The sequence below is a fragment of the Kryptolebias marmoratus genome, linkage group LG20, assembly GCF_001649575.2.
Source record: "Kryptolebias marmoratus isolate JLee-2015 linkage group LG20, ASM164957v2, whole genome shotgun sequence".
Taxonomy (NCBI): domain Eukaryota; kingdom Metazoa; phylum Chordata; class Actinopteri; order Cyprinodontiformes; family Rivulidae; genus Kryptolebias; species Kryptolebias marmoratus.
Genome location: NC_051449.1, coordinates 14040983 through 14068590, shown reverse-complemented (window position 1 = coordinate 14068590; position 27608 = coordinate 14040983). Strand labels below are relative to the sequence as shown.

The window sequence follows — 27608 nt, the reverse complement described above, 5'->3', positions numbered from 1 at the left end:
GGGGGGGGGGGGGTCTTGTCAACTTCTCTCCCTGACGCTCGGAGATGAAAGCGCTTGTTTATAACGTGACAGGATGGATGTGTGTGGCCGTGGTGTTGTTGTGATGGGGACGGCTGCGCAGCCTGCGCCAGCATGGCCGTCTGCGTGAGCCGCGGAGGGAGAGAGTCGCGGCTGTTCCACTGACCTAGTTATGTCACGCAGCATTATACAGCATCCACAGCGGAGGGAGGGAGAGGAGAGGAGGGAGGGGGGATGACTATGGGAAGCGTCGTGCCGCCGGACGCGCAGCACCATGTGCGGTTCCTGTGTGAGAAATCAAACTGGATTCCGAACCTGCGACGTTCAGTCTTGCTGCAGCGTCTCAATTTGAAAATGCAAGAACATCACCTTGTGCTGAAAGGGCTGTTGAGGATCACTCCCAGCTCCTGCCACTCCGAAATCTTAGCTCAGTGTCTGTAAATCTGACCGAGCTGAAGTTGATTGGCTGTGGCAGTCACCTTGAATGGAGTGGACTCCAAAGGTTAATCAGTTGTAGATGGACACCCTGCGATTAGTTTCTGGGAGTTTTCTTCAAATCTGTCCAGTGGTTCATGAAATATTTTGCTAACAGCTGAACATGCAGACACTATATCACCTTTTTTTTGTCTTTGTTGGAAAGCGGTAATAAAACTCATCCACCTGCAGCAGTTTCAGATATCTATTTCAAACATCCTCGTTTCCATTGTTGCAGGTTTTTTTCCTCCTCCTTAATATTGACAGAGGCCAATATTTATTTTAAATCTGGACCAGATTTTTACCTTAAGGAATTTTCTTCTCTCAGCAGGGGAGGAAACAGAAGGATTTCAGTTGAAGAATAAAGACGGGAGGAGGGGGGGTGGAGAGAGAAAGAGACAGAAACATTTGGGGCCTCTGGTGGAGGGAGGTTCCCTCTCTGGCAGGCAGGATATCCAAATGTAAACAAACCCTCTCTTAGCTGGCTGGAGCAAAAAAAATGCTGTTTTTTTTTCCACACAACCTGTCGCTCCTTTACTTGTTAGAATTTTCTCTCCCAGTTACTTTCACGATCTTGCAGCCATCCTGATCAGACTGTCGAGTCACCTCTCTTTCAGTTTCGGCGCGCTGACACAGTTTAGGTCACGCTGTCTGCAGAGTTGACACTTCTTCTGGTTTGCTGTAGTAGTTGCCCTTCCACAGTCACAGTGAAGGGTCATAAGACTGACTTTGTGCATGAAGAGGCCAGGGAAGCACACTCAGCTCCCCCCTCCCCTCCGTGGGCCTCAGCTCGGCCTCCAGCGGTATTTGCATCTTTTAAAATAGAGTCCACTGAAAGCCCCAGCAGCTAAGCAGCCGGAACGTGCACAGAATGAGCGTTTAGCATATTTCTAGGCTTCACAACACGTTTTTTTCTTTTTTTGTAGTTAATGGTGTCCCGTCTTTTGAGCGTAGAATTGAAAAGGAATGCATTTGCGATGCTGAAACGTATGAGTGGGGCACAGCACAACAACTGCACGAGTGTTGCTTGTAAATATGAACCTCGGGCAGTTCTTAGTTCTCAGCCACTCTGGTGAGGAAGCGGTGTGAAAATGGAAAAACATCCACGTGAAATGAAATCCGCCTGTTGTTTATTAGGAGTCGGCCTTCCTGGCCGTGTTCTTCATGATAGCGTGGCCTTCGCACAGAGCGAGCCGCTTGTAGGGGGTACTGAAACAAGAAGTAGAGAAGCGGCACCAGAATGTGTCTGCGACTTGGCAAGTGTGTGTCAGAGAGGGTGTGCTGCAGGTCCCAGTTCATCCTTTTCTCTTGTCACACAGCTGACACGCTGACTGTTTGACACCACTAACACCTGTTGGAAAATTATCACCTGTGTGTCCCTTGTTAGATACAGTCAAGTGAGCTGCTGGAAGCACAAAGCCAGTGATTTTCCTTTTGCCTCTCTGTCTACCCCGCCCTCGGCTGAATAACCCTTTGTAGAGATAACAAGGTTACACATTCAGCGAACTGATAACCACCCTGAGTCCAACGTGTTGCTCTCAGCCGTTACAGCGTCTTCTTCTCTGTTTTGTGCAGTGGAAAGGTTAGACTCCACTCCAACAAGCATCCGTGCTTTTTTGCCATTCATCCCCAATTACTGCCTTCTGCTGTAGGGTACTCTTAAATGTGTGGCTAATTTAAGTTCCTCCAGACCTCATGCAGCATATTAGTAATTAGCAGAGGAGGTATTGATCCTATTGGAGTGTTTTGTGCCTCGACAAAGCTAAAGGTCAGAAAGCTCAGACTGTCATTACACAGGTCAACAGGGTTAAAAGCAAATGCAATTTTTTATGTGAGTTTGGCGTCTGCTCTTTTGTCTCTTCCAGCATTGTGATATCTTGGTGGAGATCAGTCAGTCAGTTGAAAACCAGCATGTAATTTCATAATTAATTCCCCTTACTTAAATAAAAATAGCAATAATAAGCTGATCACCGAATAGGAATAATTGATAATCAAAATACCTCTCAGTTCCAAACGTAATTGTTTACTCTTGTTTCCTCTGTTTAGTTTCTCAGCTTATTTAATTTGGAAATGTAAGTAATTACTATAACAGCATTAGTCATTGTCATCAGGGGCAAAAGATTCTCATTCAACAACTTTGTCTGCCTGTTTAAAGCAGCTATTATCCCAATTATGTTTTCATTTAGACAATACTTGTATTTAAGAATGCCATCTTTGTGGTAATGTCTTTTAAATTACGTTGGTTTTCTAAAACACGCTCAACACGCTCTTTGTAACCAGAGTGTTGACCAAAGGTGTCGCTTGCGTCACCGTGCCTTACTTTGAACGAAGCGTGCCTCACTGTCACTGGGAGTGAGTACGGCCTTCGGTAAATCGCCAGTTCGACTTTCTGCTCGGTTCTGCTCTATCCTTTCTCCGCTTGTTCCTGAAGGTGAACAGCTAGAAAGTATATGCAGTGTTTGCGGTTGTCGCCGCTTAGGGTGGCTGGCTGGGCATCTGAGTAATTCTGGCTCTCAGCGCAGGACAAAAATAGATCGGCGGACTGAAGCAGAAGCTCGGTGTCAAAGATCAAGAGACAGGAGTGGCTGGGGGTGAGGGGTAGGGGGAGCTGAATATCTGACTGTCAAGTTCAACGTTTGAATGGTCTGGGTGGACAGGACAGTGTGTACCATTACAGCCGTACCCCATGTGGTGTCTTGTTACTCAAACACCGCAGTGAAATTTTAACGCCTATAAAGATATAGAGTAACAATACAAATGTATGTTTTGTATTCTCTTCATGTATAATTTTTTTTTTTTCTTGCTTTCAGACACGATTGCAAATTTTTCAGTACAGCCACCAAGTCTTAAGGGGAAAAGTATTGCTCCATTCCACCTTAAAAGTGCACAGAGCAGGTTTCTGTTGCCTCTCTCCTCCCTCTCCTCCTGCAGTGGGAAAGTGTGTCAGTGGGACAGACCAGTCCACATGGGCTGACAGGCTCCAGCACCGGAGTGATGGATGAGTTAGCCAATGCCGACGAGCAGCCAGCGCCACGCAGCCAGTGGGGAAGGAGAGGCACTCTGAGGGAGGCGGGGTGTGAGCGTCGCTGGAGTGAGCTTGGCTCATTGAGTGTTGAGAAGAATGCTCACAGACAGGAGTTATATAATCAAGAAATGAGGGAGGGGTGGAGAGAAAACCGAGGAAGGGAGGAGGGAGATATTTTTCCATTGCATGCCTGCAGCTGCCCTCATCAGTTGGAGTATTTTAGTCAACAGCTTTGAGAGAAGAAGCAGGAGAGTGTTCACTAAACAGAATACTCGGTGGAAACTTTTCCTTCACAGTGTAATGCACCAGTACCAGATTTCCATGCACCAACTTTAGCAGCGGTTCATGGTTCTGCGTACCCCGCCCACCCCACCACCACCACTATCACCAGGATCATACAGACAGCAAACTAAACCTGCAGCTGTCTCCTCATATAACCGTAACTGCTTTTTCAACCAAATTGAAAAAGAAGGAGTCTTTGTGCATGTGTCATATGTGCAAACATCATGTGATTTCCTATCTGTTTGTTTACTCTGTTTGCTGGGGGTGAGGCCGTATAAAGGGTGCACACAGACACATTTCAGAGGAAGTTATCTTGGGTGCACCGGTGACTTTCTGGGGTTGTTTTTTGTTTTTTTGTTTGTTTTTTTTTGTCTCCAGAAGATACAGCATGTTGCTCAAATGATCATCTGGTCTTGCAAATTGCAGAACAACCAAAAAAGTCAAATCATTCTGTGTTTTATAAAAGAAACAAACAACAAAAACAGAAGTCATAAGATTCGGGAGGGAAACAAATAAAAAAGCGAAATATTTAAAAACTGATTTTTTTAAAAAATGGTTATGTTACAGGCGTCCATTAAGTGGAAAAGTTTGTGAGGGAGTTTCAAATGTGCTCTCACCTCGGGTAGTGAGACGTGTTTGAGCCTCACAGGCTCATAAAATGTAAGTCTAAACCTTGTAATGCTGTCAGCGGGACTCCTGGACAGCAGAGGCAAAGTGTTACATAAGAACTCCCCCTCCAAAAAACAGAACTAATCAGCTATACGTGTTATGGGTTTTGACACATTTGACACCAAAGCAGCTTTTGACGAATTGGTCTTAGGGTGTGTTAAAACCAATAATATTAGCAAACAGAGCCTTTGGACTGGGTTTTGTTCAAACCGATGCTATCAGACCCTGTTGGATTCACATTTAAGGAATTTCGAGGCTGTGTCATCACCTGTTCTGTTAGATCATCTGTTCATGTTGTTTTAATCTGTCCTGCTTAGGGGGTGGGGGCGGCTAACGTAAGGTGACCGCTTCTGGGTTGCATCACATTTATGGATGGCAAATAACATCTGTGAGAATGCAGGTTTTCCCGACAGAACTTTGAACTGTGACACAATAAGCAGCGTTACTCACTTTGACCCATCATAATGCAACGACTCTTTGGTCTATATCAGCAAGCTGAGTTTTTAACAGAGCTCAGTATGCACTCAGAGCAAGAGGTGGTGGCATGCTCACATGTAAAAAGTCACAGAATTTACTTGGAACATCTTGGGGGACATTTTCCGCTTATTTGTCTTGTAATAAGTCAGAAGTTCAGAGAGTGAGACAATGGGTAAACTTAGCATCAAATGTCTGCAAGAATCTACTGTCAGTTCTGCTTTCTTGCGTTTTTTTTCTGACCCGTGCGCTGCTTTTCTCTTGGTTATTGTGGAAACGTTCGGCTACATGTGGTATTAATATCAACAGAAAAACATTCCATCGAGCGAGGAGCATTTTCCGCCGTCCTCGCCGTGTTGTAAAGAAAACACAGAGATTTCCATGCTGCCTGCCCTACCTCCTGGGCTCTACACAGACACGGTCCTTCACACACACACACACGTCCCTCAAATTTCTGATTGTGAGAGAGCATTTCCAGCTGAAAATCTTCACTTTGGAGCTCTGGAGAAAAATGTCATCACATCCTCGTGAACATCTTCATGCCGTCAAGCATTTTAATTTGAATGTTGTCGTAAAAATCAGTTCTATATTATCAATATATTATTATTATTGTGTTATAGTTCGAAAAGAACAGCGTAGTTGTTGACAATTTTGAACACCCAACCTTCCAGCTGAAGGAAGACCACTTTAACCATTAATCCATTTTCTTCTTTTGAAGAAGGATAACTAAGATCACTGAGCACAATGTGACAAAGAAGGGGAAGGAAACATTCTCTTCAAGACACGGAAAGCTCAGAGAGGCGCAGACTCAGACGTCTGTCCTTCTGGGGCAAAATCACGCCAAATATGGGCTGCTGAGTTTTGTCTGAATATGCACATTGTGCCACTCATTACTCAGTAGTTGGTGTGTGCCCCCCCTCCCTCTTTTTAAAGAAAAGCCAGAGGCGTAACAGCTGTTTTTCACAAAACAAATGTTTGTCTGTCTAATCGCAGTTCGAGTCTCATCGGTGTTCAGTCTTCTGACTTGTCACATCAATGTGGTTTTTTGTTCCTGCAGCTCAGATCGAGGTCATCCCCTGTAAGATCTGCGGGGACAAGTCCTCGGGAATTCACTACGGAGTCATCACCTGTGAAGGCTGCAAGGTGAGAGTGGTGGGGAGAAAAGAAAGAGAAAAAAACACCAAACACCAACTTGAATCAGCTTCTTCATGTGAACATTTCAACTATCGTGCCGTATGGTTCTGTTTGTGTGTGTGTCCAGGGTTTTTTCCGCCGCAGCCAGCAGAACAATGCCATGTACTCTTGTTCCCGCCAGAGGAACTGTCTGATCGACCGAACTAACCGGAACCGCTGCCAGCACTGCCGTCTGCAAAAATGTCTGGCTTTGGGCATGAGCCGAGATGGTAAGCACACACACAAAAACAAAAAATGCACTTTAGAGCTTGTGCAAGCAGAGCTCTGAATTAGCAGACAATTAGAAGTTTTCGAATATTTTGATTTGTGTTGTCAAGACAAATTGGACAAGATGTCATGCTGCAGTACACATTCATATTCAGTTTGTGTCCTATAGTGAAGTTTGTTTTCCTTCTGCAGCTGTTAAATTCGGTCGTATGTCAAAGAAGCAGCGGGACAGCCTCTACGCTGAGGTTCAAAAGCACCAGAAGTCCCAAGAGTGTGCGGGCTCTGGGGGCTCCATGGCTCTGTCTTTGCCCCGTGAGGATGGAGTGTGTGGCAGCAGCACAGACGACGGCGAGGAGGGCCTGAGCCGGTCCTACAGCAGCGGGGGCTCCACCTCCACCCTCAGCGACCTGGACGACATCGCCACGCTGCCTGACCTGTTTGACCTGCCGCTGACCCCGGAGGAGGCCAGCGAGTACTGCAGCCTGGAGCTGCTCGGAGGCGGAGGGGCCAGCACCGGGAACACGTCCAGCTCCTCGTCGTCCTCGTCCTCGTCCATGTCCAATCAGAACTCCCCGCAGCAGACCATGCTGGACTCGGCAGACAGCAGCGGGAGCCAGCTCCTGCACACACATCAGCTGCTGGGGCGCAGACGTTCGCTGTTGGACCATCTGCCCGATGACTGCTCAATAACAGACCTCGGTGAGTCTGGAGCTGATAAATAACAAACAGCTTTCATTATTCACCTCCTCCTGAAACAAAGCGAGTGTCACGGAACGTCTCTTTTTATTCCCCGCGCCGTGACCGTGCATAAGTCAAAAGCAGGTCAGAGCTGGCAGGATATTAAAGACAGGCCTGTTTTAACAAGATCTATATTTTCTCATGTGGCTCCAGAGTTTCATATTAATTTCCTGTTGCATGCAAAGTTAATACTTCTTCCAGATGTCTTCTGTTAAACCGCTCTTAGCAGTTCATGGTGTAATATTGCTTTTTTTTATTGACAGTTTCAAGAAAAGTAGTAGAAAAAAGTCAAACATAATTGATTCTTTATAAACAAATCATTAACAAAAAGAATCAAGATTTATGCACAAAGGCCTAACATTCCTGGAAGAAAAGCGTACTGCCCACCATCTTTAATGACAAAGTTTTATTTCAAGATGACCACCACAGCCACATCTAGTGAGATCTGTTAATGCTCAGAGTGTTTGTTGAAAATGACTCTCAGCTACTACCACATAAAAATTTCCCTTATTACCTGGAACCTTGGGTAAGTTATAGCCATTTTGGGTTGGTAATGGTCGATTATATGTGGCGGTCATCTTGAATTGGGTTCACTGCAAATGTTAATCAGTTATAGATGTACATCCAGTGATTTTTTTCTAAAGGTTTTGTTAAAATTTATCCAGTGATTTAAGAGAAATTTGCTAACAGACATTATTGACTCTCATAATTAATGCCAAAACTTTAAGCTCTGAGTATGTGTTGAGGATGACTCTCAGCTACTACCAAACATCTGTAAAATTAACTGAGTGATAGACGGTTTTGCATTAGCTAATGTTGATTAGCTGTGGCAGCCATCTTTATTTAGTTATTAGTTAATCAGATGTACATCTAATGATCACTTTTTGAGAGTTTCAATAAACATCCGTCCAATAGGTTATTAGATATTTTGTTAACAGACAGACAGAATTACCTTTGACGGCAGGCGATAATAAGATCAGCTGAACAGAAAATTATTGTCTAGCTTTGTTTCTCAGCTGCAGGCCACTTTGAAAAAGCTGCTACAAAAATATAATGCAGCTGGGTAGCTGAGAATTTGTTGTGAATTCCTGGCTGTGGCTCCCTGGAAAAGAACAAAAATACTGAACAAAACCAAATGAAGGAAAATCTAATTTACTGAAACACACGAGCAAGGACATATTTTATGAATATGACACACAGAAAGTAGTAAAGTAAGCCAAGGGTAAGACGTAGCTGGTAAAGCAAGCAGCACAATAAGAAATGTGAGAGGAGAGAAAATCACCTCTACAAACTGGGTCAGACTAAAGCATGGAGGCATTTATACACATTAGAGGGCAAATCCTTTTACAAAGATGGCTGTAGAGACCTTGGGGAGGAATACATTTCTGCTTTATTAGATGGCAACAACAATCTGTTTTCAGCGATGCTCTGGGGGCTTAGAAAGGAAGAAATTAGTAACTATTGCGACGGGTGGAAGTTAGGAGCAGGAGGCGGAAAGTATCTGACAACCATGAAGATAAAGCGTGAAAATGAGGCATCAGAACGACCCGATGGCGCAAAGCGCCTAACGATTCAGAGGTGACATGGAAATTTGGATAAGCGGTGCCACCTAACTCAGCTTTGTTCTTTTCAAAGCACCAACATGCTGAAGCACCCACACTGAGGCTGGCGTGTGTGTGTGTGCTTTGTTTCACAGAGAACATCACCAAAAGCATCGTTAAGTCTCACCTGGAAACGTGTCAGTACAGCGCCGATGACATGAAGCGGTTTACCTGGGTCCAGTACACGCCTGAGGAAACCCGGGCCTTTCAGAGCAAAGTATGTCAGTCACACTGTGAAGGATAATATGGACAATAATAATAATTTATTGTTTTATAAAGTAAAAATGAGTGGGTTTGTGTAAGTGTTATTTTGTGGCTCTCCTCACAGTCGGCGGAGTGGATGTGGCAGCAGTGTGCGCACCACATCACCAACGCCATCCAGTACGTGGTGGAGTTCGCCAAGCGTATTGCAGGCTTTATGGACCTGTGCCAGAACGATCAGATCATTTTGCTGAAAGCAGGTCGGTGCGCTCTCTGGAATGTCCATTTGCACGTTTTACGAACTTCACAGAGTCCTCCAAAGTTAACGGCGTTCTAAACTTGCTAACTTGAGTTCCTTTCTGCTTGTTTTTTTTGTCTCCAACCTTCTACCTTTGCCTTTATTTTTTGTTTATCACTCTCTTATTTATTTTTATAAATTTCTCAAACCTGCTCTGATCTCTGGGGAGAACGACACAATTCTGATAACAAATTCTGAATTATGTATTCATACATAATTTCAACACATTGTGTTTATGTAATGCATATATTTGACAATGCATTTACTACTTGTAAATGATTTGAAATACAAAAAAAAACCTGGATGAATGTTTTTTTTTTGGTTAATGGATGGTTCAACATTGTCTTGTATATGCCGTTCACAAATCGGAGTCAAAATTATTTCCATGTTGTGTGTGTGTGTGTGTATGTTGGAGTTCTTTGGGCTTTTTGCTGTTCCCCCTCTGTCTTTTCTTTTTTCTATCTCTGTGTCTATTCCTCTGTCTGTGGCTACCTTTTGTTGTAGGCTGTCTGGAGGTCCTGCTCATCCGTATGTGCCGCGCCTTCAACAGCAACAACAGCACCATTTTCTTCAATGGAAAATTTGCGTCGGCTCCGCTCTTCAAAGCCCTCGGTGAGGATCAGTCGGGAATGTTGTTACGTAAACTTTGAAACATGCAGATGATTGCCACACACTGAAACAAATTACAGTTTCTTATATTTTTTTGCAAGCTGGTGGATCTGTCCTTTATTTCATGTATTTAAGTACCATAAATGTGCTCAAGTCTTTAGTGAAGCTTTATAACACACACACACACACATATTCAGTGATCAAATTATGATTATAAACTGTGCAGCTGTAAATGGCTCTCAGCACAATTTAGCGTATAAGGCAGTTGTTTCAGTTCTATTTACAGCCATCAAATGTTGCATTTTGCCCTCTAAACAAAACAAATCTGTGCTACAATGCCATCTAGTGGCAAAACTTTAAATTGACTGGGGGATTTTTATGTTAGAATCTTGTGGTTTCTGATAGGTCTGAAAGAGAGCAAAAATGTTACACTTTAGTTCAATAAACAAATTGAGATGAACAATTAGAACAGCTGTTGTCGATGAGTCCCGTATTAAGTGCGCTGTGTTGTGCGTGCAGGCTGTGATGATCTGGTGAGCGCCGTGTGCGAACTGGGGAAGGGACTCTGCCGCCTGCAGCTCTCTGACGAGGAGATTGCTTTGTTCAGCGCCGCTGTCCTTTTATCCCCTGGTAATTATTTCAACTTCTCTTTTGAACCCACACAAACTTTCATAAAGACAAGCGCGATGAGGAAGAAGTCCACATTGTTCTGCAAATAAAGAACATAATAGTAGGTTCTGTTCTGTCTTTGTTCATTTAAATGAAAGCTGCATTCACAACAGAAAGTGACAGTTGCTGTGAATATTTGTTTTTTAAACCTGAACATTTTCTTTTTCTTTTTCTCTGTTAGAAATGTAACTGTTTTTGTTTTTTTTTATTTTAGTGGAATTGTTTGTACATGTCGTTTAATTACCTTTAGGTTTTAAATTAGGCTTTTATATACTAACTTCTTGTTCACACTTGTAAATGGTTAGTTTTTTGAAGTGACAAAGCAAAAACAGTGTAGCATGTGACGCACTCATTTACAGAAAAAAATTATTTTTTTAAATAGCCACTCGAAAATTATTCCATGCAATAAAACTATTTGATGTCACAGCGAATAATTTTTTACTAAACTTAAGACAAAAAGTGCTGATTTAAAAGTTCCAGAAATTCTAAATACATCAGGTTACATATAGAAGAGGTGTGTAAAAATGTAGTGGTATAACAAAACTTTAAAATAATCAGTGCTACAAACTGATTAACTGATTCTTTGAAGGTTTCATATCACTTGCCACCTTGCAGACCAGAGTATTAAAGAAAGATTTCATTTGATCTGTTGGTGCTCAAAGTATGATGGCAATGCCAGAGGTCAATAATGACTGTTAAGAAGAAAAAAACAGGAAAACTGAATTATAAGAGGTGATTTTCGTTGCTCCTACAGATCGCCCCTGGCTGACAGAAGGCCAAAAGGTTCAGAAACTCCAAGAGAAAATCTACCTGGCTCTGCAGCACAGTCTACAGAAGAGTGACACTTGTGAGGAGAAACTTGATAAGGTAAACAAAAAGTCATTTTGTTAGTCTTTTTCACCCTTGATGTTCCTGTATTTGATTTTAGTTATTAAAAGTTTTAAAACATAAATACTTACTGAAAAGGCAATCTGCAAGCATAACAAACTCAGACTTCAACAGATGGAATTTGTTTTAAAAAATTAGGTAAATCTGAGTTTCATCTACAATAAAGTGATTGGCAAAATTATCTTTTTAAAACACTGAGGCAAGAAAGCTCTTACAACTCAAACATTAGAGGACCAAGAACACACCCATGAGGTACCTCACACATCAAATATTGATCATAAGTACTAATGGAAACTGATCTGACAGCCACAAAAACAAAAGAACAAGTTAAAGCAGGGCCCTGTGTACCGACGCTTATAAAGTACCAGTGCTGCAGAGAAAAATATGCAAGATAGAAGAAACACCGAAGTCAGCAATGAGTAAAAGATCATTAGAAACTCTTCTTGTCAGGTGATGTTATGAAAACAAGCTTCAAACCCTCCTTTCAATCAGAGGACATTTTGTTGCTTATTTACAATATTCTGAAAGTGTAAAATAAGAGGCCATTTTCAAAAAGTTGAACACATGCGGTCACATTTTTACAGTTTTTTTTTTGTTTTCTGTCCGTACAGATGGTGTCCAAGCTGCCCATAATGAAGTCTATCTGTAACCTCCACGTTGATAAACTGGAGTTTTTCCGTTTGGTCCACCCAGAGACCGCCTACAGCTTTCCACCGTTGTATCGGGAAGTGTTTGGCAGCGAGATGTCTCTGCCGGACTCCACTCACAGCTAGACCGACCGACAGATAGAATAACAAGAGAGATGGAGAGAGAGAGAGAGTGTTAGGAGGTAGAGGATCAAAAGGAGAGACAGCACAGGATAGAGAGTTTAAAGCTCAACGACCAGCGGTTAAAAGACAATCCAGGACTTTAAATACTCCGTCTCCCAAAGTAGTCCTCCACTATCCCAGCAGGCATAAGCACCTTACACTACAGACCACACATGCCCATGTTCCTGTGAATATTGTAGCAATGAGAACGACTGTAATAATGTCACAGCGGCACACATGGCATGTAAAAGCTCCAAACTCTAAAAGATGTTTAACATTTGATCCACTGTGGATCACTAGTTATGAATGTACCTCATCAGTTAGCACCAGTGCACAAGCAAGAACCCCACAACAAGAGTGAATGTACAACTCTGCCACTCTAAAACAGAGTTTCACACAAAGTCCTAGCACGAAGACGATCGACACGCATCGCTATTGGAACAGCTGTTAGTCACTAGCCCCTCCACTAGCCCTTGCATCTCAGTGTCCGTGCGGATGCCATCCTCTCACTGACCCTCTCCTAGGGACCAAGATCACAGGTCAGGTTTTTCTCTGACATAAATAGAAACACACACGACGTTACTCAGCGTGTCCTCGGTAGTCCGCTCAAGCACACAGCTCCACACACATGTCAGTACACAGTGTTCGGTGCTGCCTTTTCATAGGCTCTTGTAATGCAAAGAAAAACCTCAGTCCCACACACCCCTTCCCTTGCAAATGCCACTTAGAGACAGGAAAAGATGAAACTATCTTTAATTTATATACACGTTTATAAGCATATATTTTAAATAAGAATGTAAATAACTATGTAATTATATGGAATGAGTTAAGTGTGAGTGAGGGAGAGTAACAAAAGCGTAAGGTGTGAGAGAACGCACAAGTGATGTGAGGAAAACGGATTCTTGGACTTGGATCTATTTTTTTGGATGATTTTTTTTTTTTTCCTCTTTTGACAGTATTCTCAGGTTTCCCGGGGCAACAACCCCCTCCCTCTTGGCAAAGCATGTCCATCTCTCAAGCAAGGGAGGGCTGGAAACTTGTTGCTGATTTGACACAACAGGCATGAGGGGTGAGCAGCATAATCAAAAAAAAAATGCCTGGCATTTTGAACTGTTTGCTTTCACTCTGCACTGCTGCTGCCTCACCCCTGCTATAAAAGAGACACAAGGATGAACCGGACTCTTAAGAAACAAAGAGAGCAAGGCAAAAGATGACTTCAGGAACTGTATAATGAAGGGGGAAACACTGGGTCTCGCTACCTGTTCCTAACCAGCAGTCAGTACGACACGTTGACGCAACTGTGTTTTACTCAAAATGTTTCATTTAGCTTCAGGCTGGGATTACAATGGTCCATATGCATCATAACCCTCTCTGCTGGTTGGTGCAGTTGTATTATTTTGTACATTTGGAGCTCCTCTCTCCTTTAACCCTGAACACAATACTTTTCCGAATACCAAGCACTTATACTTTCCTCTTTCTCACTTGACACTAGTCTAAGGCCAGACAGAGCTACCAGCTGCCCCCCTGAGTTTTGCTTCCATGCCAGTAAGACTCGAGTCTGTTTGTTTTTATTATTTTTCTTTTTCTTTTTTTTTTTTTTTTACTCCATGTCTGTCACACCAGGTCAGCCATAACTGTTTACAATTTTCATGTACATAACCCATTTTCTGACGCATTGAGATGGTGATGATGTCTTACTTGGGGTGCTGTGACGTTCTTGAGCAGAGTCTGAGGACCCTCTGCCCGCTGCTCAGGGAGCTAGCTGTGACCTCTTGTCCCTTTATTAAAAGTGTCGTCTTTTAGCCTTGTACTCCTCACACCTTTGCACCTAAGACCCGCAACCATAATCACTGTGGACGTACAGTAAGTTCTATTTTTGTGAATGTTACTTACAACGTGTCAAAGCCCTTCCTGTTTGTCCTAATATTGTAATATGAAATTTAAGATTCATAGGGTTAAAACATTAGAGTTCAAGATCAATTTTTTGTCATTGGGATTTAATGTTTCTTTTGCTGTGATTTTCAGTTATTCATCAGTGTTTTACCCACAATTTCTTCATGTGTCTCCACGTTTTGTCTCGTAAAGCCAGTGATTTGTTTCTTTTTTTTTGTTTGTTTGTTTTTTAATTTCAAAAACATTAGGAAATGTGCAAACAAAAAAAAACCTAGTTTGACTTCCTTCTCTTTACCTGTATGACAAAATGTACAAGAGGTACAGTATATAACTAGTTCAAGAAAAACTGAGTCACACAACTCGATATTCAGTATGTTGTTCTCCAGTTGGATACATTTTATGTGGTTTTGAGAATGTAATAAATGGGTTCTTTTTCGTTTGAAAAGTTTGTGTCTTATTTGAACTCTTGCCCTGCTGTTTGTGAGCTTTAGACCCGTATTAGTCATACAGTAAAACTGTCAAATCTACTCTTGGCTGTGACAAGTTAATAAGAGCTATTTTCAGCCCCTGGATGAACCAGGAGTCCTGCAGCAGATGGTTCCTCCGCTGCCCAACAGCGAACTCAACACTGAGTCAGTCTGAGGTTACGGGAGGAGACAGAAGACTGAGACGGCCTTGACCCCCGGAGGACATGTCCAAGTCCCAACTTCTTCAAGATACAACAACTTACATGAAAAATATCTTTAAAAATGTGCAAAGAAAGGGCTCGATTTCAAATATAACAAATACTGATTGAATTAAGGTTGAATAAAACTACCTAAAATGTTATGTTCAATATATAAATGACTTACAAAGCACATACTTCTGTCATGCCACTAACTACGACATAGAGCTTGATAATTAGTTGAAGACCTAAGTATGGTTGGAATTTGCTCCTTTTTTTAAGTTCAATTAAATGTTTTTAATATTTGAAGTTTTTGCTGAATGTGCTTTACTCTTAAAAACATGTTTAGAGCTAAAGTTTTTCATTTTTCATGCTTTGTATTCATTTATTTAAACAAACCTGAAGATGAACAGAGAAGCTTATATACTACTCAATAAGGACAAGCTTTAGGTTTTGAATAATTATGATCAAAAACATATTGTTAGATTTCACATCATGTAAATGCTGGTGGAAGTAAAATGCAGTGGTTAGAAACTGAATTAGTTGTTAGGCTGAGTCACTTCAGATGAAGTTAAATTGACAGTGTCATATTGTTTAGTTCATTTATTTGGACAATAAATAAATCCTATCAAATTAGAAAAGAAACAAAATGTGCTAATAAAACTCCCACACGCGTAATAAGTAAATTAAAATCGTATATTCAGGTTCAAGTAAACATGCATACACACAACATGAACTAAAAACGACTTAGTGCACATTAAATAGTGGGAAACTATGTCGTGTGCAGCAGTTGTCTCCTAAATAACTGCGTCCATACTATTAATCTGGAGAGAAGACAATATTTGAAGCAGGCAGGCAGATTGCAGTGTTCCTGTTTGTGTTTTGACCCACTTCAGCCAGCAGGATCGTATCCTCTCTGGTGCCTGGGAGCAGGGTGGACACGCCCCCCTGTTCAAAACCCGGAAGTCGCGGTTGCCTAGCAAGTTTTTAATCCACAGCGCAAAGTTCGGAGACCTGCGGCTCGGCTCAGTTTGTACCGTGTTTTCACTACTTTTTCCTCTTTTTTATTATTTTATTTAAGGATTTTTTTGTTTCAGTACCAGGACCAGGTGGAAACATTAGCCGTGAAAGATGTCTGTCGCTGGGTTTAAGAAGCAGTTTTACAAAGCCAGTCAGGTAAACGCTGCACTTTTCCAGCCGCCGAGGTAGCTTGTTGCTTACCGTGCTAGCCTGAAGCTAACTCTGAAATGAAACTGAAGTTATAATAATAATTCATAAAACATATATATTTTAGGCTGCGTTGACACTTTAGCTCGGTGAATACAACAATTTATGTTGTAATTAAAAACTGAAGTGTGTCACTTACAAGAAAATGTAAACAGTAAGTCTTCAATTAGCTAATGCTAATCTTTTTTATCTTAATTTAGCAAAGCAGAACTCTAATTAATGAACCTAAGAAGCGCTAATTTACACGGTGGATTATTTGCTTTAAACCTAATGTTATGTGGTTAAATCCAGCCTTACTTTATTATATAATACAATAAATTATTATTGATTTGTTGTCGAGTTTCGCTGCTTGTTCAAACTTTTTTTTTTTTTTTTTAATAAAACTACATTAGCATGAAGCACGAGATTAAGACCATCTGTTTGAGGTTTATCATGATATCTCAGTCAGGCAGAGAGGATTTAATGAAGATAATGCCTGTGACAGCCTGGTTTAACTTTAGTCCTGTTTAGCTTTGTTGAAGGAAATAATCCAGGGCTAATTAAGTATTGTTTTGTTGACTTAACTGAGGAAATGGCCAGAGTTTGATTGAAGCTCCTGTTGACTTCTAATCAGAAAACCTCCCAGTTTAGCTGGGTAATATAAACCTTAGCAACACTGGGGGATGTTTACATTTGAATGAGTGTATTTCCTCTGAATTTTGTTTATCATTTGCTCTGATTAATAATTAAAGGGTCCTTAAATAAGTCTGTTATACAACCCAAGTTCCTGCCTTCAGCTTGTGTTTGTTGTCGGTGTGTAGTTTCCATTACTGACATTTTTGGAACATGACTCAGGGTTGGTGACTGACATTACCTGTACACCAGGTAAATCTGCAGGCTTGTTGTTCAAAACACTGACACAAATGGCAGGACCTTTTTAGCCGAGCCGTCTAACGCAAGACTTTCATGCTGCGGACCTACCTTTCATTGTGCTTATTTTGACAGGTTCATTCTGGAATTTGTGTTCATTTAAGCAGCGGCCGGGCTCTGTTTGGAAATAATTTCAACTGCAGGGCTCTGAGGCTTGAGGTTAAATGTTAAACCCGCCACTAAAAACATGACTCTTGTGTCACGACTTGCAAAACTAGTGGTATGTGTTTTGATAACACAATTTTTTTCATTTTTTAATTTTGCTACAGGTGCTTGTTTTGGTTGTACATTATGCAAATGAAGTTATGGCTTCATGCTTAGGGGGTGTGTGACTTCAGTTAGCTATAACAGATATGCAGTCATGTAAATAAACTGTTAAAAATAACTTAATATGTTGTTTACTTTTTAACCCAAGCCAGTCTGACCTGTCACACTGGGAAAACCCGCTTGAATGATGGCTGAGTTTCACTTAAATGAGTCATTGTTGTTGCTGGCTTCACTTCATAGGCTTCATTAATACTTCCACCTGATCGTCCCCAGCTGTGGCACTGATGATCCTTTATCTTTTTGTGATGAAGAGATAAAGGTTTTATCCAGCAGACACGCATTCAGCAGTTGACAGTCCATTAATAATAAAAATAGGTGAGAGCACAGATGGTGTATACAACATATGCAAAACGTTAGAAGCGCTGGCCAGATTGATTGCTAATACCGTAATAAAATAATACGGAATACACTAAAAGTTTCAACATGATGTATAGCTGTAAATATGTATAAATGGGTTGAATATTTGGATGTATTTTAGCTTGTGTCTGACCCAAGGGTTTATTAATTTGTCAGTCTCTCTTTTTTTTTTTTTTTTTTTTTTTAATGACTACTGACAAGAGGGTGAAATTACATCACTTGTGTCAGAAAGCAGCCTAACAGGCTCTTGTTATTCTGCTTTTAGGTGTGGGATTGTTTGAGATTCTGGTGGCAGAAATAATTTTTTAGTCTTAGTGTGTTTCAATAGTTTGGTAAATACAACTCTAAAATGTGTTTTTTTGAAATATCTAAAAAAATTGAACAATATTTTTTTATGTATACCAGAACATTTAGAAACATTAAAGTATTTTATTGATTTTGGCACTTCTAATGATATACCTTTAGCTGGTACCTGGCCTGTTATTAACTGCTAAAGAAAAAAACATCATTTGATTCTCTGTTTAACAAAATCTTCGCACTGCATAAGCTACTAAATATTCAGCTTTCTTAATAAAATAACTTTGAATCATAGTGCCCCTCTGAGCTGTATTATTTAAAATATATCCTGATTTTTAATCTTATTTTAAAAGCCAAATTGTTTGTAGTTAAAATTATTTAAAGCTTTGCAGGTTTATTATCGTCAAAGTGAATTTCACAAATCCATGATGACAAAACTAGGAACGTGAACTTAAGCTCTTTGGAACTGCATATTATGAACTTTAAATTCAGGATAATAAATGTAGTCGACTTTTCACCCATCTTGAATTTGTGTTCTCAAGTCCAGTCCTTGTTTTTGTCGTTGTAAATCACAGTGTGGACTGGAAGAAGGTTCCGGATCCCTGGAGTAATGGCATCATGCACACAAAGGCAAATTTATCCCTCGCTCAGGGAATCAAAGTTTGGATTTTTGAGTCTGTAGAAATGACTGTGTTGCAGGTTTTAGTAAGCTGCAAGATCCAATGGCTAACGTGCAGTAAATAACATGAAATCATAAAGATGGTTGTGTGTTATCAGCCTAAACAAGGTGTGTTTGTGTATACTTGTATTTTAGACCTGCTGGCCATGTTTAATTACAAATGACGCAGAAAACCAGGTGTTCATATGGACTTCATGTTTCCTCCTTTCAGTTGTGTGCAGACTACAGCTTCCCCATTGGAACCATAAATTACCGTAGTGGTTGTTTGGAGACATTTTTAGGACACTATTTTTCCATATGGCTGTGTTTCCCAGTCCTGCTCCTCGGGGGCCACTGTCCTGCATGATGTTTCCCTGCTTAAAACCCAGCTAATTAACAGGATTGAGCAGGACTTGATGACATGCCGAGGAGCTAATGAGTCACTTCAACCAAGTGTGTTGGAGCAGGGAAACGGCTAAAACACGTAGGACGACGAACCCTGATGATCATGGCTGTGGAACAGTGCTAGGCAGCATAACATAGCCACAGCCAGGGCTTTATATAAACTAGAGAGAGTGATTGATTTGTCTGGTGTTGTGGTTTTATGTGTCAATGTGATGATGATGATGACGGTCACAGTGAGTTGACCCAAATAAGATGTACACACACACACAGAGTTTTTGCTTTGCCAGCGAAACGAACAAATGTGGAAAAGTAGCATTTTTGTTGAGTAAAAGAATCCATGGATGTAGTTGTAGTGAAGGAAACTGTAATGTGCTGTCCAGATGGAAAAGGAAAAGCGGTTTTCAAGTTCAGAGGAGGTTTTCAGGCAGCTCGTTCCCACATCCAGAACTCAAGATGATGGTCCCCGGATGGAAAAGCCGGCACGTCAAAAAAAAGATGGCACTTCCAGGAATTTTTCTAAAGCAAATACAAAATAGTGGTTAATCAATTTGAATGTTTGAAAACGGTGTTTAGTCTCAGAGGTCTGGCACTAGCCATTTTGATTCCATGATCCTGCATTGCAGACTCATTCCTCAGATCTGTCAGCAAACAGGTCAGTTATTGATTTAATGAGGAGGTAAATTAGGATTGTATTTGTTTTAACACTACATATTAAAAAACACACACACATATATTAAACATTGACCATAAAGAAGAAATTATGCTAAAAGGGTTGGGAGCATTTAGAGAAAACTTACAATATAATGTATGTAATAATGAATCAATTAAAAAAATATAAGTATTTCACTCGACCCAACAAAGAACACCTGTGTCCTTTAATGATAATTTGTTTTTATTGTACCTCCTGTAAAGAATAAACCAGTTTTGTATTCAAATCTTTCTCTGTCTCAGCAGGATTGACTATAAAGATGGGCTTTTATAAATAATTTTATTGATACTTGTATTTTTAACATACGTTTCTGTAATTTGGAGCTAAACACAATGACATGACATGTAAGTTTGGAGTGAAAAGGCCTTTTAAATGAACTCTTATTACTAATAGTAGTACTGTACAATTAGTACAGATGGACTAAGTGTACAGGTTTTCAGTAGTCATTTCCAAACCAGTCAGTTATCAAGTTTATTGTATAGTCACAATGAGACTGTGATTGTCTCAGCATTATTGTGATAATTCGATCAAACCACTCACAGAAAGCTGTTTAAATGTAGGAAATTTCATATTTTCTTGAATCTTTTTAGCTTTGTGTATGGTATACATTTGCCTTGGCAGAATTTTGGACACCATTGATTTCAGGCCTGACGTCTGCCGTGGACAAATCATTGACCTGTGCACTTTTAATAAAACCAAAAATGCAACATGCAATTTGCTTCATTGTTTCTGCATATAGCTTTTATTTTTTATTTTAAAAATACAATTTGTTGCCTCATTTTCATATTTCATTGCTAAATGTCTTGTATTGAGTTTCTTTTCTTTTCTGAATGTGAGTGCAACCTTTTGAAACAATGTAAAAATTAAATTTGTTGTTATAACAACTATGTGTTCACAGATGGTGAGTGAGAAGGTTGGAGGTGCAGAGGGAACCAAACTGGACAATGACTTTAAGATACTTGAAAGGGTAATTCCAATGTTTTAATTTCAACATTAGGTAATTTCCTGTCATAAATTTATTTGCCATGTAGTCTCAGTGGCTGTCCACTCTTTGCCTCCTACAATGTGTCCCCAGAAAGCAGACATCACCAGCAAAGCACTGATAGAAGTCATGAATAAAACATCCGAGTACCTCCAGCCCAACCCTGCGACCAGAGCCAGACTTAACATGCTCAACACAGTGTCCAAAATGCGTGGGCAGGAGAGCAATCCCGGCTATCCACAACCTGAGACCCTGCTTGGAGAGTCTATGACTAAATACGGGCGGGAAATGGGCGAGGACACCGGCTTCGGTAAGAATATCAATTGGGGAATGAGACTGAGGAGTCAGGAGTTATGTAGAAAATAACGTATGCAGAATAATAATAAGGGACTCTGTATGGGAATGCATTTGCAAAGAAAGTAAATACTCTTTAGCGGGGCTTTATGCTACATTTGTAAGTTACCTGTTTTTCACATTATTGTCTGATGCTGATTTAAAGAATGTGTCCTTTACAGCTGAGCCAGTGTCTTTTGATTCTTCTCATTTTTCACTCCTGCCTTTTTCAGTGTCTGCAATCGGACCCAGTGAGCTGGAGACAAATTGACCTTATTATTCATAACTTAGCTACTTTGTTGTTGTAGTAGTTTCTCAAAAAAAATCTAAACTAAAAACTCTAGGGATAACATTTTGCAACTGTTGAAGATAAAAACAATGTTTTTAAGAAAAATCTCAGCTGAGTGGCATCTCTCTGGTCTGATTTCTCCTGAGACTTTTCCGATTTTAGAACGGGGTCAAACTCATTCACGCACGGGGCCAAAACTTTCACCTTCACCTCAAAGTTTGATTGACTGCTTTTCACTCAACTCAAACAAATTAACAAGAGGTTTTAAACTTTAATTTCTGAGCTTCAAAGCAGACAAATCCTCTCAGTACGTAGCTGCAGAGGCTGCAGCCTGCAGGAGGGTGGGGAAAGCTGCACTCAAAACACAGTTTACGTGAGGTAACCACGCTGGTCTGACATGTTAAAACTGCTGTCACACGTGACCTAAAGTCATGGGAACATCTTCAGTCATAATTTAATCAGACAAAGGCATGAGACGGGGTTTGTTCGGGTTCACCAAACTGTTTTGAACTAAGAAGAGAAATCTTGCGGCATTTCAGTCCTGCGAGATCTTGTTACATCTCTCCTTAGCGTCCACTGGTGTCCAGCAGCAAGAAGGTGGCAGAGAATTTCTCTCGTTGCACTAAAGTCTCACCTCACTGCTTGTGTGAAAGAGCTGCTGGTTAAAACCTTAACATAAGCCTCCATGTCCCACTCTGCCATGCTTGTGGGTGTTCTTTAGGTGGGGCTCTTGCAGATGTTGGAGATGCAATGAAGAGGATGGGCGAGGTCAAGGATGCGTTGGATATCGATGTGAAGCAGAATTTTATTGACCCACTCCAAGCAGTTGCTGACAAGGACATCAAAGACATTCAGGTAGAATTAAAGCTGTGGGATGCTTCTGCACGTACAGGCTTGGCATCGATCTGTGATCTCTGCAGTCGATGTGCCAGCTGCTCTGGTATTGAAAGCTGCTAGCACTTTTGAAATCCATATTTATAACTGCGTACGACTGAGCCACACTTACAGGAAATAACGTTTATTGTAACAGTCGAGAACGAGCCAAAACACCTGTTTGTATGTAAATGACCGTCTCGTACGCGTTTAACCCCCAGCAACAACTGAAGAAGCTGGAGGGGCGCCGTCTCGACTATGACTATAAAAAGAAACGCCAAGGAAAAATCTCCGAGGAGGAGATCAGGCAGGCCCTGGAGAAGTTCGAGGTGTCCAAAGAAATGGCTGAGATGTCCATGCACAACCTGCTGGAAACTGACGTGAGTCTAAAAAAAAAAAAAAAGTCTAAATGGTGCTTACACAATAATCTTAAAATTGACTAAATTTAAATAAAAATGGGTGTGACTTTTTTTTCATTTGATGCATAAACTGTGCTTCTTCTGGACAGAGAATAAATATGTTCAGTACAGTTAAATGGGTTTATAAACACTCTAAAAAACATTTATAACATATTTATACACAGTGTGTGATGCGGTGTCTGATTTTTGTGTCCTTTTCGTGACAACCACAGAATGAATGTTAGTGTTTTTGTGTTTGATTCATTTTGAATAAACATATTATTCTTGGCAGCTTTTGCCCAAATGTTTTGTAATTGCATACTGCTGAAAACAGTATTTCAGTCAGCAAACACATCTTTAAGAATATTACGTGTCAGCTGACCTGCCTAGTTTTTCCCCAGCAGTGGCCTGTTAAAGGCCAAGCTTGTCGGACCTGTTTGCTCTGGTATTTCCTGTGTTCGTGTCAGCTCCAGAGTTGTTCAAATTAAGCATGTAGAGAGTTCTGATATCAGAAACGAATACAATGGTTTAAAAGTGGAAACCAAACGGAGGATTTCTCCGAAGCAGCAGCGCTGTCTCCGTGTTTTATTTCAGTCTAAAGTAGTTCTTCTGTTTGTCCACAGCAAGTGGAGCAGATGAGTCAGCTGTCGTCCTTTGTGGAGTCTCTGCTGCAGTACCACAAGCAGGCCACTCAGATCCTGGAGGAAGTTAATGACAAACTGAGAGAAAGGTCAGCACCCCGGCTAACTTTAGAAAAAAATATTTGATGAATTTGTTTATCAAGGCTGCAGAGTTTTCCTGTACCTGAGTAAAACTAAGTAAAAATGGGAGTTAATGCTTAGCACAAATCATTTACCTCAATAAAATACAGTCCATTTTACTTTTACCTGTCTGTAAACGACTACTGTTACACAAATATCAGCTTCATTTTATTATAATGATCTACATTAAGTTTTAGGCTTAAAACTGGCATACAGAATAATAAATGGACATTTTGTGTTCAGCCTCTACAGGCTGTTTGCAGTCTAAACTCTTTATATATTAGAGCCAGAAGCATTTGGCTTGTAGTCCTTAAAGCTCCACAAAAAAAACTACTTTTAAACAACCAAAAGGCAGTGTGTGTTCAGAGATCACATTTTTCCTGGCACCAGTGGCGTTCATTTGAAAGCTGCACCACAGGAAAGTGGGCAGAGAAAGAGGCCGATGACATGTAAGGAATAAGGCTCAGGCTCAAACCTGTGTCCGATTTAATGAGAATCTGAGGCCTTCTGTACATGTAGCACCCGCTCAGCCAGTTCAGCTACCCACTCCTCTGTCCCCAAATGACCTACTTATTCAAGAAAATCAACAAACCTTGTGACCGGCTGATGTAAGATTCATTTTTTTCTTTTTTTTTTTTCTTTCCCTTCCCCTGATTCCCAAACTAGAACTGTCATGCTGATGTTACAGCTCACTTTACATGTTGTCATGCTGTCACAACCCTTATGTCATGAGAGGATTTGTGTTTTTTTTTTGTGCGGCGGATAAGTTGTGAATCTGTAGAGAGAAAGTCAGCTTTCAGACGAAACGGGTGGCAACGGGTTTTTGAGGGTTTTTTCGTAACTGGGTCATGACTTCAGAATAAGATGGACTCACAACCCAGATGCCATTTGTTACTGTGTTCAAAAAGGAAGGTGGACATTTCTACTACCAGTTTCTACAAATCCCAGCACCCCAACCCTAATGGTTAAACAGGAGAAAAATGTACATTTGGTTTAGGGGAGTAAAGCTCGTTTAACCTAACTGTATTTTGTTCTGATTCTGTGCAGGGTGAATGAGGTACAGTCTCGTCCAAAGCGCGAATTCCAGCCTAAACCCAGACAACAATCCTTTGACTACGGGGAACAATCAAATGGAGGATATTCACCTTCCTCTGCAAGCCCTCAGGTTCACTCTCAAGGTAAAAATGACTTTTTCATAATTTCCTTGGTCGTTCTTTGCAAAGGCCTAGTCCCAGAAAGGCACGGCGCACCTCCGTTACATTCTTCTGACAGATATGCTTCCCTCTCTGTATAAATATGCAGCCCCATCCTTCAAAAGACCCTCCGTCAAGAGCCGAACGTGTGAGTGGACACATGAAGAGTCCTGGGGCTTAAAGAGAAAATGTCCCCGCTTATCTCTTGTCTGTCGTGGCAGTAAAGCAATTTCACATGTTTTGAAATTTATTTACTGACACCGGATTGTGTTTATTGTGTCCCGTTTACCGGGTCAGAACGTTAAACGGGACACAAGTGGGATCATTTCTGTCTGACCAAAGCTTCAGATGTGTAGAATCGTCAGCAAACCGGATTATATTTTTTTGTTTTAAATGATGAGTGGCGGGAACATTTTATTTGACATTCAACTAAAGCTATTTTATAAATTCCTGCAGTGTCCCGGTTTGGCTGAATTCTACACGTCTGAGAGCTCATTCGGGGAGCACTGAGACTTCTGAAACTCTAAAGGAAATTAAATGAAAACAAAATGTGAAAACATTGGGGTCAAAACTTTTAAAAGGAGCGCTACAGTTAGTTTTTAGGAAATTGGTCTGATATTGGCATGGTTGATTTTGAGCTTCAGAAGAATTTGACTAACACATAAGTCATCATTTATCATTTCCTGTTTTAATCACTGACATTGGTGTTCTGTTCCAGAGTTCCTCTAAACTTGATACTATTAACACCATGTGTCTAATGAAAGGAGAATACTAACTATGTTGAAGGGGAAGAGCTAGAAATGTTCATTTTTATAGAATAACGTTTTTTTTTCCTTCCTTTCCTTCCTCTCGCCACTCCTCGCCTTCTGTTCCTCTGCCTGCAGCGGAGCCGCAGTGTAAAGCCCTGTACAGCTTTGAGCCAGAAAATGACGGCGAGCTGGGCTTCAACGAGGGCGACATCATCACCTTGGTCAGTCAAATCGACGAGAACTGGTTAGAAGGACGACTGCATGGAAAGACTGGATACTTTCCCAACAACTACGTCGAAGTGATTGTGCCCCTGCCCAACTAGCCATGCAGGAGAGAGGAACATCAGGATGATTTTAAAAATTACACTTTCGCCATTAAAGTGCAAACATAGCAAGGAAGGCAATATCTTTATCTATTTTGGGGTTATAAGAGAACACTTCTGTCAAGATTGAATGGATCCTAAGAACAGCTTGGGGTTCCATTGGAAAAAAGGATGTTTGGGTGCTTTTATAATTCGTCTTTATAAACTCTTCTTTGCACCTATGCACCTTTCTACACTACACCAAAGGGAAGTCAAAAGAGACGTGCATCAATATCTAAGAAGTCGACCTATTCAGTTTTTCTTATGTGGTCCTTTTCACCTTATCACATATTTCGTTTCATATATTTTTAATACTGAAACTACACAAAAACCGTTTTTGTTTTTTTTTTAACTGTTGTGTCTCCTAGAATTTGAGACTATCCTCCGCTGCCATCTGGTGGTACCCTTCGAGGGAACAATCTTAGCTCTATTTGTATGGTACTGCCATAATTTGTCTTGTAAAAGAAATCTGTGATGAGTGGCTTATTTTAGGTTTAAATTATATCTGTAGCCAGGTCTTAACTGTTCTTATATTGCAGTTTCTGCCATTATCAGGTATTTTAGCATAAGTGAAGAGCCTTGAATTCTTACGTGCCGAGATGTTTTCATAGTTACACTCTATCATCACGTTTAATCACACTAATTGTTCTTATTTGTTAGTTGACATTTAAACCTTTACGATTGTTTCAACAGCATTCCATTTGTTCCCAAACACTAATGCCAAAGACATGTTGCTGTAGCTATGAACAGCAAATCTTTGTAATGATTTGGTCTCGTTAACTCTGATGTCCCGACTGGAAGTAAAATACTTGACACTAAAGGGAAAGGGATGATCTCAACTTACTGCAAACATCGAGCAGCTTTGCATCAATGCCAGCAGCGTAGCTCCCTTTAGTTCCTCTTTTTATTCTCGTTCTCAGGCTCCACTGACGCTGCCGGCAGTGTTGCGCAATGTTTTCAGGGTCTTTAATCCAAATGTTTGTTCTTGAATTTTCCCACATCGCCAAGCTTTGATTTGGAGTGTGGAAATCTCGGCGACGTGCGCTTGGCGTTCTCGTACCTGCCTCCGTCTTCGCGCACGAACCGAGCCGAACGCCGTCTCGCAGTGACTGCGTCCTGAATTCAGTTCCAGTTAAGCTTGTTACAAGGTAACTGTGAGCTGTCAGGGTTTGTGCTGTTTACCGAAATGCCAACTTTCTCCTCTTGTCATGATCCCCTTGTTAGACTGCCTCTGCCCTGCTCATCTCTCCGGTCTCTATTTAAACTGCAAGCGGAACAGACAGGCCTTTTCAACAGAGGAGGGCACACAACAGTGGATTATGCCCTCCCCCAGCAGTCTTTATTCACCACCTGCCCCCTGTACCCCTACCCCCTCCTTCCTCATTATCTGTCCCATCTCAACCCGTGGTGCCTCTGAAGCTCAGCCTATTAGTTGGACTCAAATCTGCATTGCCTATGCTCGTATGCACCTCTGCGTGATCTGTTTCAGACCCTTGCTGTGCTGAGTAATGGCTGCGGTTCAGGTGGGGCTTTACATGCCTCGTTACACTCAGCCAAAAGCCCCCAGTTAAAGAGAGGCAGAAGGTCTGCGGCCTGGTTCGAGCCGTCGTTCAGCTTGTGTAATATTGATGACAAATTATGTTGCGGAACAAAGGGTGAAGATCAATGTTTGTGGGTTGCTGCCGTCACAGCTGGAGGAGCAGTGACATCATTATTAAACTCTAAATCCTGCATCAGCTTTGCGATACTGAAGTATTAACAGCCTTGAATATTTATTTTATTATGCACAATTAATGGGAACATTCTGTGAAAAATGCAACTATTTTTTGCATGCGTGCTTCTGACTTACGCTTGGTTTTTGTTACTGTGACATTATGGGAAGACTAAATGTGGGATTATCATGGATTATCTCCAAACTATATGGATTACCTCTATACTAGGCTCAGCGTAATCTTGTGTATTGTATGTTTTACTGTGTATGAATAGATGCTGTTCATTTTCTCTAATAAATGCTAAATAACCTTTAGTTATTGAGCTTTTTTATTATTGTTGTAGTGAATGCTGTT

The 27608-nt window shown here is 41.0% G+C and overlaps 2 protein-coding genes across 4 annotated transcripts in view; both read left to right on the top strand.

The window, feature by feature from the left end:
- rorcb (RAR-related orphan receptor C b) overlaps positions 1-14494 on the top strand; it is a 15686-nt gene extending 1192 nt beyond the window's left edge. The window contains exons 2-10 of one of the 2 annotated variants that reach the window (XM_017422254.3): positions 6000-6085; positions 6204-6345; positions 6536-7042; positions 8778-8899; positions 9011-9143; positions 9686-9793; positions 10310-10420; positions 11214-11326; positions 11959-14494. In XM_017422254.3, coding sequence (XP_017277743.1) covers positions 6000-6085; positions 6204-6345; positions 6536-7042; positions 8778-8899; positions 9011-9143; positions 9686-9793; positions 10310-10420; positions 11214-11326; positions 11959-12120 — 1484 coding nt within the window. In that variant the 3' untranslated portion in view covers positions 12121-14494. Of the gene's footprint in view, positions 1-258; positions 6086-6203; positions 6346-6535; positions 7043-8777; positions 8900-9010; positions 9144-9685; positions 9794-10309; positions 10421-11213; positions 11327-11958 lie in introns of those variants that run through there. The other variant, XM_017422253.3, reaches the window with a different exon arrangement.
- A 1185-nt stretch (positions 14495-15679) lies between these two features.
- On the top strand, positions 15680-27568 carry LOC108239547 (endophilin-A2-like). Of its 2 annotated transcripts, XM_017422320.3 has the most exons (9): positions 15680-15889; positions 20501-20569; positions 20678-20894; positions 21928-22061; positions 22301-22459; positions 23101-23207; positions 24286-24416; positions 24541-24579; positions 25316-27568. In XM_017422320.3, exons 1-9 carry the CDS (start codon positions 15845-15847, stop codon positions 25501-25503), a joined length of 1089 nt encoding a protein of 362 aa, XP_017277809.1. In that variant the 5' UTR covers positions 15680-15844; the 3' UTR covers positions 25504-27568. The 2 variants fall into 2 exon arrangements, with proteins under 2 accessions (XP_017277809.1, XP_017277810.1); XM_017422321.3 differs by lacking the exon at positions 24541-24579.
- Positions 27569-27608: the final 40 nt, after the last annotated feature.

Bases quoted from the DNA above. Each gene is read 5' to 3' on its own strand.
- LOC108239547 (XM_017422320.3), top strand. From the start codon at position 15,845: ATGTCTGTCGCTGGGTTTAAGAAGCAGTTTTACAAAGCCAGTCAG. The intron at 20,895-21,927 runs GTAAGAATATCA...GGTGTTCTTTAG, and splicing joins GGGCGAGGACACCGGCTTCG to GTGGGGCTCTTGCAGATGTT. The intron at 22,460-23,100 runs GTGAGTCTAAAA...GTTTGTCCACAG, and splicing joins ACAACCTGCTGGAAACTGAC to CAAGTGGAGCAGATGAGTCA.